The sequence below is a fragment of the Lampris incognitus genome, chromosome 10 (genome assembly GCF_029633865.1).
Source record: "Lampris incognitus isolate fLamInc1 chromosome 10, fLamInc1.hap2, whole genome shotgun sequence".
Classification (NCBI taxonomy): Eukaryota; Metazoa; Chordata; class Actinopteri; order Lampriformes; family Lampridae; genus Lampris; species Lampris incognitus.
In genome coordinates this window covers 51,932,574-51,950,080 of record NC_079220.1, presented here as the reverse complement: position 1 = coordinate 51,950,080, position 17,507 = coordinate 51,932,574, and the positions used below count along the sequence as shown (strand labels likewise).

Genomic DNA, 17,507 nt, shown 5'->3' with positions numbered 1-17,507 from the left:
CAGGCCCTCATCTTCAAAAGCCAACAGAATGGATGGAAAGCCTGGAACCTGCCAGTGGAAGTCCGTTGCAGGGGCTTTGCAGGGCAGTCGCTCTGGAGAGGTCTTGGACTGCTTGGGATTGAAGGCCCAGCTAGGAAGCGGCTGGTAGCCAACATCGCCAAAAAGGCAGAGGTGGTATCCCAGTGGATCTGGATAAAACGGAATGAGGGTTGGCAGAACCAACCTGGTGACAGGTGAGGGAGTAGATTGTACAAGCCCAATGCAGCGGGGGGGGGGGGGGGTTCAGTCCAAACAGACATCTCTCCCCTATTTTCCTCATGCTTCCACTATTCTCTCCACTTTACCCGATCTTTGATTAGGCCTAACAAAAATAAATAAGGGTACATTAACCGAATATTGAGACAAACGTGAACGATAAATAGAGATAGTGCTCAGAAGAACACAAAATATGAGAACTTTACGCAATCACTCTGGAGAGCTCTTGGACTGCTTGGGATTGAAGGCCTGGCTAGGAACTGGCTGGTAGCCAACATCACCAAAGAGGCAGAGGCGGTATCCCCGTGGTTTTGGATAAAGCAAAATTAGCGACGGCAGAACCAACCTGGTGATGGGCTAACACCATCATAGAGTTAAGTGGTGGACAGCGGGGGTAGCACCAGGACGCTGGTTCTACCATCGAGCCCCCCAAGATGTCATGGGCTTAAATTGACCAAACATCGAGGAAGGGGGGTGCCATTTGAAAACCTGCAGAGGCCATTCAGCTCAGCCCAGTTTGGAAGGATGTGCCTTGAGGGGGGGAAAGAAGGAGAGCACGATGCCACTGACTCACAGATGGCACAGGGGTGACTACCTGTAAAGGTGAGCCAGTTGCGATAACCCTTATCATATTACGCATAAATATACAACGTGTTCAAGGTGTTGCCATGGCCGCCAAATTCTCCAGCTCTCAATCCGATTGAGCATCTGTGGGATGGGTGTGCTGGACCGACAAGTCCGATCCACGGTGGCTCCACCTCGCAATTTACAGGACTTGAATCATCTGCTGCTAACATCTTGGTGCCAGATACCACAGGGCACCTTCAGGGTTCTTGTAAAGTCCATGCCTTGGCAGGTTGGTGCCGTTTTGGCGGCACACGGAGGACCAACAGCGTATTAGGCAGGCGGTCATAACGTTTTGGCTCATCAGTGTATCATCAAGCTTCACAACCCTCTTTCCATCCCAATTACTGATCTCACCATGCTTCTTGGGTTATTGAGGTTCATCAACTGTGGCCCTTTAGGCCTGCTTTAGCTCACACGGTGTTAATGGGAGAAGTGGCAGTTCTCACATCCAAGAGAGAGAGAGACAGAGACAGAGAGCGGGATCTCAAAGCTGTCAGGGTGAAGCTCTGCCAATACTGGATTCAGAGGGCTCCAACACTGAAGCAGACGCCTCACAAGGCATGTCATCTGACACGTCACAGAGAGGGGCAGCATGCAAGGGGGCAGTGCAAGAAAAAGAGAGAGGGTCTACATATGTTGAAGTGTGTGTGTGTGTGTGTGAAGGGTTGTTTGTGTAGAAGGCGGAGAACTAGAACACATGAATTAAGATTAGATTAGAGAGATGGTGGAAGAGAGAAAAAGAAGGCTATGGAGCTGGAGAGCCTCAAACCAGAGCGAGATTCCTCTGATAACTTTGATGTGGGGTCCCAAACCTTTCTCCGGGCTGAGGCAGTGAAGCCATGTGAAGAGTTCAGGGTTAGGAGGATAGTGTGCTGACTTAAGCCTCTCTCCTTCTCCTCCTCCTCCTCCTCCTCTCTGTTCTTCTCTCCTTACTCTCGTCTCTCTTCTCCCTGGCAGCCTGACCGAGAGATTGATGCCCAAGCTAGGGCTCCTTCCCCAACCTCTCTGGTAATGAGAGGGAACGAGGGAGGGGAGAGTTGGGGGTGGGGGGGGTAGCAGAGAGCCAGTGGACTTGGCTGGAATGTCCCAGCTGCACATCCCCACTACCAGTAACCACTGGGCTCTTACTGGAGACCCTGTGTCAGACAGGCAGACTCTGCTCAATGCTGACTCAAGAGAAAATAATGAGAACCTTTAACTGAACAGAATGATTTACATGCAACTCGAGTACCGTTTGGTTCAAATTAATTTGAGTCCTTGGCTTAAAAGGGAGCACGTCAAGCGGCACAGGACCTGGAAAAGTGTTTTGTTGGACAATTTGGAGCACTGTTGAAAAGTTATGCTTAACGGCCACGTGGAACGTGTGGCGACACTGAAATGTAGAACCGTTTAAAAAGGCAAAACACTGCAAGGGGCCGACTGAGGAGCTGCTGAAAGGCCGTACCCCGCGTTGGAACGAGCACTTCCGACAGCTTGACACACCTGATCCGAACACCTAGGCTCAAACACTTGGGCCGGAGCCAGGCGACCCGCCTCGCGTTTCTTAGGCGAACACAAACAAACGCACAGTTGCCCGTGTATGCGGCGTGCACACAACCGCCATTGTGTGGGTACACCGCTCCGAGTGAGCTGCAGAGAGAATAATCAACACGTGGCTTTTTTTCTTTCTCTTTTCTTTTTTTTTTTTTTTTACACTCCCCGCTCCCTGCCTGTCAGGCGGCCTCTGATGTCAGAACGCACACATACCTCCGAGACACGGAGGCTTTCAGTAAGCGTCGGAGCTATGCGAGACCACACAGAGCAACGCAGATACACTCATGGACATGGATAAATGGCTGCTGCTACCACCCCCCAACTGCAACTTCAGCGATGATACAGGGCGATGTGTGCTCCAGGTATTTGTGTGGTGAAATACTTAATCTGCAACAGCATGAAGTGTTGTTGTAGCCATCCCAGTGTTTACAGACTGGAGAGTCGCAGCCTCGGACGGCCCCGGCGTCTTACTAATGAAAACTCTCTGGGAGGTCTTACACTGAAAAATGTGAGAGAACACTTGCTAGACACACACACACACACACACACACACATACACCACCTCCCAACCCAGAACTTCCAATCCACTTCCTCATTCCTGCTGGTTGTGATGGAGGTCCATTGGCTCAGCCGCCGGTTGCCACGGGTGACAGATTTCTAATAAGGAAGTAACAAGCGGCTCGAGAGAGAGCCGAGGTTCACAGGCGTACCAGCGCGGTGCGGGATGGGTACCCGTGGGAAGAGCGGCGCAGGGGAAGCAGCTTGTGTATCATACCAATAAATCAATAGTAGATGAATCACAGAAGGTCACTGGTGGTGAGGTTTCTGGGTATGTCAACAAGTTTATCGCCACACTGGGAAAACCGTGTCTGCAATAAACGGCTGTGGAGAAGCAGCGGGACCGGGGGTTGGAGGCATGGAATTTCGCCTGTATCCCTAATTTTCCCAGTAGATTTATTTAAGATGTCCCATCAGGGCTTCCAGTCAAACGGATAAGAGCGATTTCAGCATTTGTTTTGACAATATGGTAAACTGTACGGATCAGGGGACTTACCTGAACCGGTCTCATTTGGGCTCTGGGATCAAACACTCGAAGCATTTTGTCCTGGACAGATGAGGAGAGGAAGAGAGGAAGTAAAAGTTTACTTTAAGATCGTAATAATTGACAAATAAATCCTACAAAATATACCTACTGACATGATATATATATAGTGCATACTGACAAGTGCAAACAGAACAAAAGTCACCCTGAGACCGGCGAGCCCGTGTCTGTGGGACTCCAGCGCCGACGGTTGCCGCTGTAACGATGCCAACGATCCGTAATTGAACGCTTTGTTTTTCTTTTATTGATCATAAAACTTTAACTGTAAAATGACAGAGCGCTGTTGCCCGTGCAAATCAAACCCTAACCAATACACCATGGCTTCTCCACCACCAAGAACCGGCTCCAGAAGACGCCGAGAGAGGCGCCGCCTGCACGTGCTTCCAGTCATACCGGCCGCAGCCTCACCGCAAGACTAAGAGTTATTGAACGTAGACCTGAACGTTGCACAATGTGTCGCAAGGTTAATTAAGATTATTAGCCCGAAGCAGAGAGACTTCCTTCTGCGGAGAAATAAGGTTGGAGACTCAAGCGTACTAACAGCGGTCTGCTATTCCCATATAACGGACCACAGAACGCCTTCACTGACCAATCAGAGTGCATAAATGAATACATAAATGAATAAGAGCAAGTCCCCCCCCCCCACTTTTCTTCTCCCCAATTGTATCAGGCCAATTACCCCGCTCTTCCGAGCCGTCCCGGTCGCTGCTCCACCCCCCTCTGCCGATCCGGGGAGGGCTGCAGACTACCACATGCCTCCTCCCATACACGTGGAGTCGCCAGCCGCTTCCTTCCACCTGACAGTGAGGAGTTTCACCAGGGGGAAGTAGCGTGTGGGAGGATCACGCTTCTCCCCCCCCCCCCCCCGAACAGGCGCCCCGACCGACCAGAGGAGGCGCTAGTGCAGCGACCAGGACGCACACCCGCAGACATGGACAATTGTGCCTGTAGGGATGCACAACCGAGCCGGAGGTAAGGCGGGGATTCGCAGCGGCGATCCCCGTGTTGCAAGGGAATAGACCGCCACGCCTCCCAGACGCCCCAATAAGAGCAAGTCTGAAGCAAGTACGCGACAGCTTATGTTGTGCCGTTGATCCCCACCCCTGTCAGAGCTCGGATTCAATGATAATCATCATTGAATAATAAATTATAATTTGAATTATAAATTAATAAATTGTAATTTATACTGAAGCTTCAAAGCCACAAAAAAAGGTAACTGGGGCAGCCCTACCTGGCCCTCACACCCAGAGCTACCTACGGCCCTGCACAGGTACTGAAGGCAGGCATCAGGTTCGTGCGTTACAGCCACTTCTTCTCTTTGTGAGGGACAAGACGTGCACGAGGGGGCAGAGAGCATGTGAAAGGGCGGGTTCTGAGGTTTTCAGGCCGGCGAGGGGACGAAGGATTTGGACTCTCTGCTCACACGGCTGACGCATGGGAGCCGAACTCACCGCCCACGACCAGAAGACGCAATTTTCACTGCAAGATGTTTTGCAAATCAAGCACGGCGGTAATCAGCCCGACCTCAAGATGAATCACGGACCGGGGAACGCATCACGCAGAGACACACGAGCTTTTCGGAATTTTGTAATGATATAGCGACGCAATCTGACCAATGCAAAGTCAACAACGGCAATGCGCTGACCCCTCCGTGGCCCTTCATGGACCTTGACCCCCCCCCCCAACTCACAGAAACAGCATACGGTATCAATCTGGCCAGCCAATCAGAGGGGGGATTCTGTGTGATTGAGAGGAAATGGGACCTAATGGGAACAGGCTGTGATCGGGACACGGGTGTCTGCCGCCCTGTCACTCAATACTATTGCGCGACTGTGATCACAGCAGCAGCCTGACATGAGGGGCTGATGGCTGGCAATAACTATAAGGGCTTAGACCAAACACGCGCACACTTAACTCGCGTATACTTGTCAGCGGCAATCGGGCGGCTGACAACGACAAGTTCAAGCGCACACACACATGCACAAACAGCGGATCGCAACCCAGACAGATGCACAACGCAACATACGCCCCAAACACACAAATCAAACGTTCAAGCTGTCACGGGCCACGGCATGTTTTTCCAGCAAGTGGAGAATCAGCGGGAACGAGGGGTCCCCCTCTCTCTGCTCTCCCCAGCCACCGACTTCCCTCAGATGATGGGATTTATTTAATGTTTACTGGCTAGAATAACAAACAGGGGGGTTTCCTAATGTGCCGTGTGTGTGTGTGTGTGTGTGTGTGTGTGTGTGTGTGTGTGTGTGTGTGTGTTGCAGCTAGCCCACCCGTGAGTAGGAGTGCCCCAGGGTGATGTCTTTGGGCCTCTGTGACTTGAGCCTAAGCCCAAAGGACAACGAGTCAGAGAGGATACCACAGCAACCATACACATACATACATACATACACACACACACACACACACACACACACACACACACACACACACACACACACACAAATAGGTAAATTTTAGCTGTGACTGGTTAGCAGGTCTACTCCCCAACCAAACAACGATTTGATGGTTGTAAACATCTAGTTAGCTGGTAAAATAGAGAATTTGTGTAGCAAATTCGGGGGGCAGCCCGGGAACCGCTGCAGCCGGGACACGAACCCCGGGTCCCCCCCCGCACCACGGGCGACTGCGCTAACCCATCGACTAAAGGGTCCGACCCCTGAAATAGAGAATGTGGCTGGTGAGCTTTGGGATATACCAGCTGCTGGGACCAGTGGACAAAAAAAAAGTGATTTTCGTCTTTTGATGCCACACAAACACACACACACACACAACATACTACTTATCCACACACACAATGGCACACAAACACATACTTGACAAAATAACAAGCTGTTCACGACCATCTCGTCCCAAGTGTTGTTATGCAAACAACAACATGTGACAGAGGAAACTATCTGGCTCTTTAAACACACACACATGTGTCCGCTGCACAAATACACACACTTGACCGAGCAAACACACTCTTTCTTAAGCCTACGACAATAACCCGCTTACTTGCACGCACACACACACAGACACACACACACACATACGTATCTGGGCATTTATGAGCTGGAGTGGATGTGTTTGTGCGTGCGTGTGTGTGTGTGTGTTTGTACGTGTGTGTGTGTGTGTGTGTGCGTGTGTGTGTGTGTTTTGAGACAGCAGCTGTTTAATCAAAGTGACAGAGCCCTCGTCTCATTCTCAAGCTGCTGTTAATGAGTTTTCACTGCAGTTGTGTGCACAACTTTCTCTTTCTCACTCGCTTCCCTTTCACACACACACACACACAAACACACACACACAAACACACACACATGCTGGGAATCTGCAACCGAGGGCACTCTCTTCAATCATCAAACACGCCGTGCTGCCAGCCTCCGGGTCTCCCACGCTAACCACCGTCAGTCAGGTGTCCCCCGGCGGTGTGAGACGCGCTCTCTCGCCATCGCCTCTTCTCTCTCGCCATCGCCTCTTCTCTCTCTCCATCACCTCCTCTCTCTCTCCATCACCTCCTCCATCTGCTCCGAGATCGGCCGCAACGTGACAAAACGGCCATTTCAGCTTTTCAAGGTGGACCGGGGGACCAATAAATCCTGCGACACCTCGTTTCTACACAGCGCACCTCCCTCTCCTGTCTGTCGCTTGTGGGCGCCCCCCCTCCTCCCCTCCCCTCCCCCCTCACAAGACCCTGAATGGCACCTTTCTAACTCTCTCGCCGGGCTGTCATAAATATACGATCACACTAAGCCCAAACGAGGCCTGTCAAAGAGTTCTGCTCTTTAAAGTGGTGGTCGCTCCCTTCATCTCCACCACGCCCGACCCTGGCCCCGCACCCCCCTCTGTTTACCCGATAGGAGGGCCGGGGGGATTGGACCCACATGTTGGCAGGCCCCACTTGCTTTAATAAGATGGATTGTAGAGATTGAAGGGGGTCTTTTGGGTTAAATGACACCAGAGCACAAGACAGCGAGAACCTTGGAGGCCCCCTGGCTATGATCTCGGCTCACCCCCCACCCCACCCCACCCCCTCCAACCTTTTTTTTTTGGGGGGGGGGGGTGTCTCTAGACTGCACCAAGGCACCAAGGCTGATGGTTTTGGGTGGTAGTTTTGGTAAGGGCAATTATCCTGTCAAGGTAGATGTGAGGCTTTGGGTTCGGGACGGAATGGGTGGGGTAATTTGTTTCTTGTCAGTGCAAATAGAAACGGGGGTGGGGGGTGGGGGGTGGGGGTCAGAATGACACTGATAGCTCTTCAGCTCGCATGAATGGCAGATCACCGAGGAGTTTGTCATGTCTCGAGCAGAAGTCAGCTTCGCTTGCTGTTTTTAGTACAAATTACTTAATTGTGTGTGTGTGTGTGGGGGTTGGTGGTGGGGGGTGGGGGCCAAATGAGGGCACAAACACAGCCATTCGTCCATTCGTCACAGTGCATATCACTAACGAACCAGCCCCTCCGCTCTCTTAATAAATCAAAACGGGGAAGGGCACAATTCCACTTCATCATGCAGGTTCTCACTTTCCCCTCCATCTCCACCCACCACTTATAAACCTATGGGCCCGTCCCTCCTTCCACCTCCTACTCAAAATATGAACGACTTCATAGAAAGCCCTTCGAGCTCCATGATTATTTCCTGATGACAGGGAGCGGACGGGGCCGCGCGGATGCCTCCAAACTTCAGCCCGGCTCTCTCCCTCTCCGGCTGTTAAATCACTCATGTCTGCAGCTTTGCCTAAAGGGCCTTCTGCTGCCAAGGAGTGAGCTGTCCTAATACAGCTCCTCGTTTCCCCGTAATTCGGCCATTACTCCTCTGCGGAGAGACGGGAGGCAGACACAGCGCTCCTCAGGAGAGGAGGAGTGTGTGTGTGTGTGTGTGGGGGGCGGTGAATGTGGAGTATGGGGAGGTATACTGGGGATAGGGGTCAGGGGCATCAGGACGAATCAAGAGCTGTGATTGATGCATGCATCCTTCGCTCACTGGTATGCGCTCTTGTTAGTGCCTCTAATTAACAAGCTGTTTTTTTTTTTTTTCATTTTCCATTCGGACCGAGTAAAATTCTACAGGCGCCCCGCCAAAGAGCAGCAGCCAGGACAACCAGCTTGTCCAACAAATGCATTTCTCTAATACGCTTTTGTCATCACTGCTACCCTATTGAGACAAGCTGCGTCGTTGTCTTTTTGTGTCAGTGTTCCCAAGTTTATCCCGAATTTCCCAAGGCTCAACTTTCCGTCATTACCAGCACTGTTCACTGAAGCCAAATTCCCAATTTTGTAGTCTCCACTCTTGTTTTTTTTTTTTTTAATGGGAGCCATGGTGTTGACCCAAAGAATTAAATAAAATAAAAAAATTCAAGATAATAATCATTAAAAAAAATCCCTCCATGGACACGAACTGATACAACAGCGATGGAGGGGCCCCACAGCAAAGACTGTGAGGCGCTAGTGTCACCTGGTGGCTGGCAACTGCAACAGTCTTGCTTGCCAGACCGGTGATGAAAACTGGACTGCAGCTTCAGCGTCATCACACGGCCATTATCAAAACGTAGTATCTTACTACTGCAAGAGGACCCCTCCACCGCAGGACAAATCTCTGCCCCTTAAGTTTGAAAAATAATGACATGGTTGAGCCAATGATGCTTCTCTGTGTGGATGTTGATAAGGATGCCCACATCCACCCAGGTCTTTATCTGTGTGGATGCCGATAAGGATGTCCACATCCACCCTCTGTGTGGATGTTGATAAGGATGCCCACATTCACCCAGATCTTTATGTGTGGATGTTGATTAAGACGTTGCACGTTGTCCGTCTTGGGAGAGAGATCCCTCCTCCGTCGCTCTCCCTGAGGTTTCTTGCTATTTTTTCTCCGTTAAAGGCTTCTTCTTAATATATATATATATAAATATATTTCTAGTTTTCCCCCTTATCCCACCCAGTTAACCCAATGGCATATGGCCAGAACTCTTGCCGAGTAACTCCCCTGGCTCACGTTTCCACAGGAAGGAGATAGTCGTAACACCAGCTTCCTTCAAACTCGTGTCGGCTGCTCTCGCTAGTTTACACACTGAAGCCTCGCATGGATTGCGTCACCTTCAGGTCACGAAGGAGACGTAGGGAGAATGCTTTCAGCCGCTTGGCTGCAGGTGCCCGGATGGGCCAGAGGGGTCGCTGGAGAACGACGAGTCCCCGAACACTACACCGATCTACACCCACTATCCCTCGGGTAAGGGTGGCCTAATGAATGCCTTACCCCGTGGACGCTCTGGCCGTGACCGGTTACGGCGAGTCTGGGATACGAACCTCCCAGCCACATGACGAGCGGACTGCAAGAACGGCGGTTTATTCCGCTCGGCCATCAGAGCGGCTTAAAGGGTTTTTTTAGAGTCCCCCCCCCCCTTTTTTTTTTCCTATCCAGTTGTACTTGGCCAATTACCCCACTCTTCCGAGCCGTCCCGGTCGCTGCTCCACCGCCTGTGTTGATCCGGGGAGGGCTGCAGACTACCAATTGCCTCCTCCGATACATGTGGAGTCGCCAGCCGCTTTTCACCTGACAGTGAGGAGTTTCGCCAGGGGGATGTAGCGCATGGGAGGATCACGCTATTCCCCCCAGTTCCCCCTCCCACCCGAACAGGCGCACTGACCAACCAAAGGAGACGCTAGCGCAGCGACCAGGACACATACCCACATCCGGCTTCCCACCCGTCTGTAGGGATGCCCAACCAAGCCGGAGGCAACACGGGGATTCAAACTGGAGATCCCCGTGTTGGAAGGCAACTGAACAGACCGCCACGCTACCGGGACGCCCCTAGGGAGTTGTTCCTTATCCGATGCGAGGGTCTAAGGACAGGATGTTGTGTTGTTGTAAAGCCCCTTGAGGTACATTTGTGATTTGTGATACCGGGCTACACAAATAACATTGACCCGGCGATCAGAAGAAATCCCTGAAACGCATACCGACGCTGTGCAGTTTCTTTTAAAACTCACCTTGCAGGATGACGCCAACAGGGAGCCATCTTGCTTCCAACTCAGACTTTGCAGCTGGTCACTGTGCTCCTCAAGAACTGTACACACACGCACACACACCGGACAGACAGGTAAGAGATGGAGAGGACTGAAGATCCCGCACTCATGTTACACAAAGAACTGAAGGGGGGGGGAGGGGGGGACAGGGACAGGTGACGCCGGTGCTTTAAATGTGGGAAAATCCCAATCCAAGCAAATGAGATGGGACACAGAGCATTACGTGAGGGTACAGGTGTGGTCATGACACCAAAAACACAAGTAGGTCCTAAAGGTCACGATATGACCACCAATGAGTAGACAGGTGAAGCCAATACAAAGCAGACAGACACATAATGGGGAAAAAAGTCACGCAGTAACACGGCAGGGCCACTTCACACCAAAGTATTGATCACGTAATCAATTAACTGTAGAGGGATAATGACACATGTTTGGTGATGCGGCATTATCAGGTGCTGCACAGTGTCAGTAACCGCATCGCCATCCATTTTTATTTACTTTCATGCAAATTTTGTGTTTTCTTTTTTTGGGGGGGGCATTCCCCCCTCCCCTTTTTTTTCTCCCAATTGTACTTGGCCAATTACCCCACTCTTCCGCGCCATCCTGGTCACTTCTCCACCCCCTCTGCCGATCCGGGGAGGGCTGCAGACTACCACATGCCTCCTCCCATACATGTGGAGTCGCCAGCCGCTTCTTTTCACCTGACAGTGAGGAGTTTCTCCAGAGGGATGCAGCGCGTGGGAGGATCACGCTATTCCCCCCAGTCCCCCCCTCCCTCCTGAACAGGCGCCCCGACCGACCAGAGGAGGCGCTACTGCAGCGACCAAAACACATTCCCACATCCGGCTTCCCACCTGCAGACACGGCCAATTGTGTCTGTGGGGACGCCCGACCAAGCCGGAGGCAACACGGGGATTCGAACCGGTGATCCCCGTGTTGGTAGGCGACGAAATAGACCGCCACGCCACCCGGACGCCCGACTTTCATTCTTTTGACTGTTATTTATTTCAAAAGTTGGATGAGAACATGACTACTGATACACCAGTCGGGTGACAGACGACGAAAAGCGCACTTCTCGGCGCTGACCGAGGGTGACCAAACAGCCGAGGACGAACGAGGACTCTGACATTCTCCCAAACACAGCCTCTTTCTCTCGGGGTTTTCACGACCATCGAGTGCGTCAACAGAAAACGGACTGAGGAGGAACGGGGAATGGGGTGTGATGGAGGAGAGCGTGGGGTGGGGGGTGACTGGTGGTCAGCAGTGAAGAGCAGCAGCCAGGCCAGCTGTCATGGCGTGGGGAGCTGGGTGTGTGTGCGTGAGTGTGTGTGTGTGTGTGTATGTGTGTGTGTGTGTGTGTGTGTGTGGCTGTGGGAGGGACAGGCCAGAGGATAGAGGCTATATCCTGAGGCCAATCTGGGGAGACTGGAACCAGGATTAGTAACCAAGACTTTACCTCTGCCACTTCAGCACATAGACAGAGCCATGGGGCTGTAAAACGTAAGCAGTGTCAGTGAGACAATCCCCGACAAAAACAACTACAACCAAAGTGACTACCTGTCTCCATTCCCAAACATAAACAAACATAGAAAATACACAAAACATCACAGCATAACAACATAAATCTGAACACACACTGGCTGACAAGGACTGGAGTGCTGAACATTACAGACATAGCATGATATTAAAGACAGGAATCAATCAGTACGTGTGTGTGTGTGTGTGTGTGTGTGTGTCTGTGTGTGTGCAGTTTCACTCTCTGACTACGTTGCCAGTGGCTACCTGCTAGCGGTGTGTCCTGGCGGGCGGTGTCCCACAACTGGGGGGTCTTGGTTGTGCCTACAGCCAGCAGGCCAGAGGAGGTGGGGTGGAAGAGAACTAGCTCCAGCCTCCCCTGCCCGGGACACAGGGTGATCTCCGCCCCGCTGGGCTGCTCCTGCTCTGGATCACACAAACGCCACAGCTTCACCTGTACAGATCGAAAAACGAACAACCGCAGGAGTCAAAGAGGAGACGGGGCTGCGGCACGAAAGCAGCGAGCTGGTCGAGCTCCTTTCAGTCGCTCTCCTCCTCATCTGCTCCTGAAGAGCTCTTCTCGGTTTTCTCGCCCCTCAACTCCTCAACTAACAATTGAGCTCTTTTTTCCCTCCTCTTCTACCAAAGGTTCGATCCCCTACTTTGTGGAGAATATTCCTACATACGAGGATTTCATTTCACACTTCACCTTCCTCCTATTTCACGGCCTCCTCTTCCTTTCTCCCACAGCCACAATTCTGGGATCCCTCGCACCCTCTACCGACAACGGCCCCGTCATCACGACCCCAAACGTCCACCGCTGCCATGTAGCTGAGGTTCTTTCAAACGCTCTCAACTTGAAGTGTCCTCGCCCACTGACATCACAGAACCCCCGGCCCGGACTATAAAGCACCACGGTGCAGTTCTAACGTTTCATCCGTCATGTGCGGCCCACACTCATCTGGACTACATCAGTTCTCCGGTTCACCCAGAATGCAAACAAACATTCCTAAACTCTCTGCAGTCACCCTCGCTAGTACTCCCCAAACCCTGGTGCTGATGTAGATGCCCGATAGGAGGTGTTGCATCCTCATACTACCTCCGGGTCACGGGCCCGCTTTACACACCAACCTATAACCTGCACTCTGCTACCACCAGCCACCTCGCTCCTCCTCCCCTGTGGCAAACTGGCCATCACCCCAGACAGCCTGATCGCTGCACTAGCGCCCCCACCTCTGGTCGATCGGAGGCACCTGTTCGGGAGGGGGGGGGGGGGCTGGGGGGGAATAGCGCGATCCTCCCATGTGCTATGTCCCCCTTGAGAAACTCCACACTGTCAGGTGAAGAGAAACGGCTGGTGACTCCACATGTACCGGAGGAGGCATGTGGTAGTCTGCAGCCCTCCCCGGATCGGCAGAGGGGGTGGAGCAGCGACCGGGATGACTCGGAAAATAGGGGAAAATTGAGGAGAAAAGGGGGGGGGGGGGTGTTTAAAAAAAATAAGACTTTCTGGGAACACACATCGGGAGCCTGTAAGCATTCTCTTGTAAAACCATGTTTTACAAGAGACAAATAACACCACATTTTAAGTCGTACTATTTATGCCCTGTTGTCCCAACCTGGCAACCCAAAAAGTATTTTCATTAACACTTTGAAACATCTTGTTACTTTATAACACATCGATGAGTTATGAGCATTAATAAAATACTTAGTAACCACTTATAAATCCATTATAAAGTGTGCCTTGTAGTAAAGTAGTACCCTCATTGAGGATAATAGATTACTTTGACAACAGGGGTAGTTATATTTAAGGTTAGTTGCTATAGGGTGGCGCGGTGGCCCAGTGGTTAGCGCTGTTGCCTCACAGCAAGAAGGTCCTGGGTTCGAACCCCAGGCCATCCCGGGTCCTTTCTGTGTGGAGTTTGCGTGTTCTCCCCGTGTCTGTGTGAGTTTCCTGCGGGCGCTCCGGTTTCCTCCCACCACCAAAAAGACATGTATTTTAGGGTTAATACTCCCGTCGCTGCCCCTGAGCAAGGCAATAGGAAGAAATAAGGGGAGTTGCTCCCCGGGCGCTGCACGGCGGCTGCCCACTGCTCCTAGCTACACAGCTAGGATGGGTTAAATGCAGAGTACATTTAATTTGTACGTATACAAAATGATTAATAAGGAGTATTCTATTGTATTATAGGGTTTTGGCATCAGTAAACAGATTTCTAACACAGGACCTACGAGCACCTACCATTTTCTTTTCTATTTTCTTATTCTGTGATGAGAGCATTCTGAATTGCCCCTGGCCGAGGAACGCCGCCAATTTTCTTCCAAATGCAAGGGATGTTTGGCTGGTGTAAGCTCCCAGAGGGTAGCAGAGCTCTTCCCTGACTTTGTTTGCGATCGCAATCTGACTTCAGCGAATTCCTCCTCATTTAAACACGACGTGTGACGTTTATGAGCAATCTGTTCACACAGCTGCTCCCCAAAGTCACGACGGCGAGGGCAGGCCGGCCTCGACTGACTGCGTCCGACTCTTTATGACGGAGCCGTGGACACTTGTTGGTCCAGCTGGAGGAGACTGCGGGTGAGAGGTCGGCTCTAGCAGGTGGCCGGCAGCTGGAGATTCCCAGTCGAACCCGCCGATGAGCTGCTAGGTTGGACGCCGTGCTGCTCCGCTTTAGAAGCGTTGGCGAGATGACAGGACACGTCATTTAGGACGCTGTAAAGTTTGACTTTGCTCTGCTTGGACGCTTTGGATGCTTGGACAAAGTCCGCATTTCTCAGCACTGGAGAAGTGGGACAGGAGACGAGGTGAGGCGAGTGTGTGCGCATTACCGGCCATCAATTCATCATAAATAAAGGAATCATGGGACTTATTTACAAAATGTGATCAACAGGATCCCTCAAATTTAGTAATGGGGCGTCCGGGGAGCGTGGCGGTCTATTCCGTTGCCTAACAACACAGGGATTGCTGGACCGAATCCCCGTGTTACCTCCGGCTTGGTCGGGCGTCCCCACAGTAACAGTTGGCCGTGTCTGCGGTTGGGAAGCCGGATGCGGGTATGTGTCCTGGTCGCTGCACTAGCGCCTCCTCTGGTCGGTCGGGGCGCTACGTCTCCCTGGTGAAACTCCTCACTGTCAGGTGAAAAGAAGCGGCTGGCGACTCCACATGTATGGGAGGAGGCATGTGGTAGTCTGCAGCCCTCCCCGGATCGGCAGAGGGGGTGGAGCAGCGACCGGGATGGCTCGGAAGAGTGGGGTAATTGGCCGGGTACAATTGGGGAGAAAAATGGGGGAAAATCCCCACCCCCCCAAAAAAAGAAGATACACTGATGACTCCACTATCTCTGCTGGCTGACAGCGATGACCTCAGACTGGATCAGTCTGATGCTGACTGGCGGCTCACTGAATGGAGTGATAAAAATGCTTACGGGGTGGAGCAGAGACCAGTACGGCTCGGAAGAGTGGGGTAATTGGCCGCATACAACCGGGGAGAAAAAGGGAGGAAGAATAAATCAGTTTGATGACGGCCCCTGCAACATCGAATGCAGGCTTGCTAAGTTCTGTGAGCAACACAGTGGTTGCAGTTGTTCTGGTATTTTCTTTTTTTGTGCAGATACAGATACACCCTTCCAGATTATCTCACTCTCTGGATGAACCGCACCATTTCAGACACTCAGGATGTTTTCTTCAGATGCCTCCTAAAACACAAGCGGTGCGTCTGTAAGTGTGTACACATGCCATTGGCTGTTCGCAATCTCGCCTCAACTTTGTAAAAAAAAACAAAAAAAAAAAAAAAACAAGGTCGCTGAAACATTACTCTCTGCTGGCAAAAGACTAAAGCACAAACGAAATGGGCAACCAAAAAGCAGTGTACAGATGTCGAGCACCGCAGACCGCGGGCACATGTGCATGTGTGTGTTCTCGGTATAAATAAGGTAGAGCTTGCTGCTGAGTCTAAGGGTGCAGAGCCACCAGAGCCACACTCAGCAGATTCAACCGGGCCGGGCCACCTGCGGCTGGCAAAAATGTGCTGAGATGAGGGAACCTTCGAAGGTTTCAACATCGAACTTTAAAGAAATTCATATTGTACCCAAGTCCAGTCAACAACAATAAAGTGCAGTAGAGAGAGAGGGGGGGGGTAAATAAATGGTGCTATAAGAAGGTATAAGACAGGAGGCGGAGCTGGAGGTGGCAGAGTTAAAGATGATAAGATTTTCATTGGGAGTGATGAAGAAGGACAGAATTAGGAAGGAGTATATTAGAGGGACAGCTCAGGTTGGACGGTTTGGAGACAAAGCAAGAGAGGCAAGATGGAGATGGCTTGGACATGTGTGGAGGAGAGATGCTGGGTATATTGGGAGAAGGATGCTGGATATGGAGCTGCCAGGGAAGAGAAGAGGAAGGCCGAAGAGGAGGTTTATGGATGTGGTGAGGGAGGACATGCAGGTGGCTGGTGTGACAGAGGAAGACGCAGAGGACAGGAAGAAATGGAAACGGATGATCCACTGTGGCGACCCCTAACGGGAGCAGCCAAAAGTAGTAGTAATAATAGTAGAAGTAGTAGATAAGAAGGTATAAAGAAAAAGAAATGTTTTTCTGTTCATCCATTCATCTGGTTTGTTATGCAGCCATGATCATCTTATATCATGCACGGGAGACAGAAAGCAAAACACAAACAAACGGGAAATCCCCAACAAAGCCAAGTAAAATCTCACCGTTTCATCTGCAGAGCAAGTTGCAAGGAGGCACTCATCGAAAGCGGAGAAGTCCAGATCGGTCACCACATCTGACGGGGACGGCAAAGACAAATAGTGGATGTGGGTCCAAGGCATGTAGCTTAATTTCAGAGCAAAAGTATTTGCATTTCTCATGTGATCGGTCTGTTGGCAAAATAACAGTTATAAAGAGGACAGACGGGGGTTTGTTTATCCGGATGAGCGCCGTTACAGCAGACAGAAAGAGAGAGCGAGAGGGTTACAGAGCCAGGGAGCAAGACTGGGAGAGAAAAAAGAGGGACATGTAAATAGAAAGACAGAGAGACGGTGGGTATAGACACAGTGACAGAGAAATGGAGCAGGGTAGGGCTGAGAATGATGCAATAAAGTGAGGCGATGAAGATGCAGAAGAAGGGGGTCCTACCAGCATGACAGGGAATCTGAGAGACTGCCCATTTGCCATCTGAACCTGGTTTGACGGAGGTCAGGCCCACCATACCTCCACCTGGAAACAACGGGGGGGGGAAAAGATACACACAAAATACCAAACTCCTCTTGTGTGAATGATAGAACACTTTCTCCACTGACACGTGTGCAGTTATGTGGGTATACTCAGCGGGATTACATGCACACACACACACACGCATGCAAATAATTCATTCATTTATTCTGTCTCTTCCTTTTCATCTGTTTGTTATCTAGCCAGCACTTAATAAGAAGCGTGTTGGCTAAAAGTACCCCGTCGACAAACTTGACT

At 51.3% G+C, this 17,507-nt stretch overlaps 1 protein-coding gene across 1 annotated transcript in view; it reads right to left on the bottom strand.

Moving 5' to 3' along the window:
• LOC130119861 (coronin-7-like) overlaps positions 1-17,507 on the bottom strand; it is a 63,132-nt gene that overhangs the window by 42,869 nt on the left and 2,756 nt on the right. The window contains exons 3-7 of the mRNA XM_056288451.1: positions 17,175-17,255; positions 16,751-16,821; positions 12,309-12,495; positions 10,491-10,567; positions 3,470-3,520 (exon numbers count right to left, since the gene is read on the bottom strand). Coding sequence (XP_056144426.1) covers positions 3,470-3,520; positions 10,491-10,567; positions 12,309-12,495; positions 16,751-16,821; positions 17,175-17,255 — 467 coding nt within the window. The remainder of the gene's footprint in view (positions 1-3,469; positions 3,521-10,490; positions 10,568-12,308; positions 12,496-16,750; positions 16,822-17,174; positions 17,256-17,507) is intronic.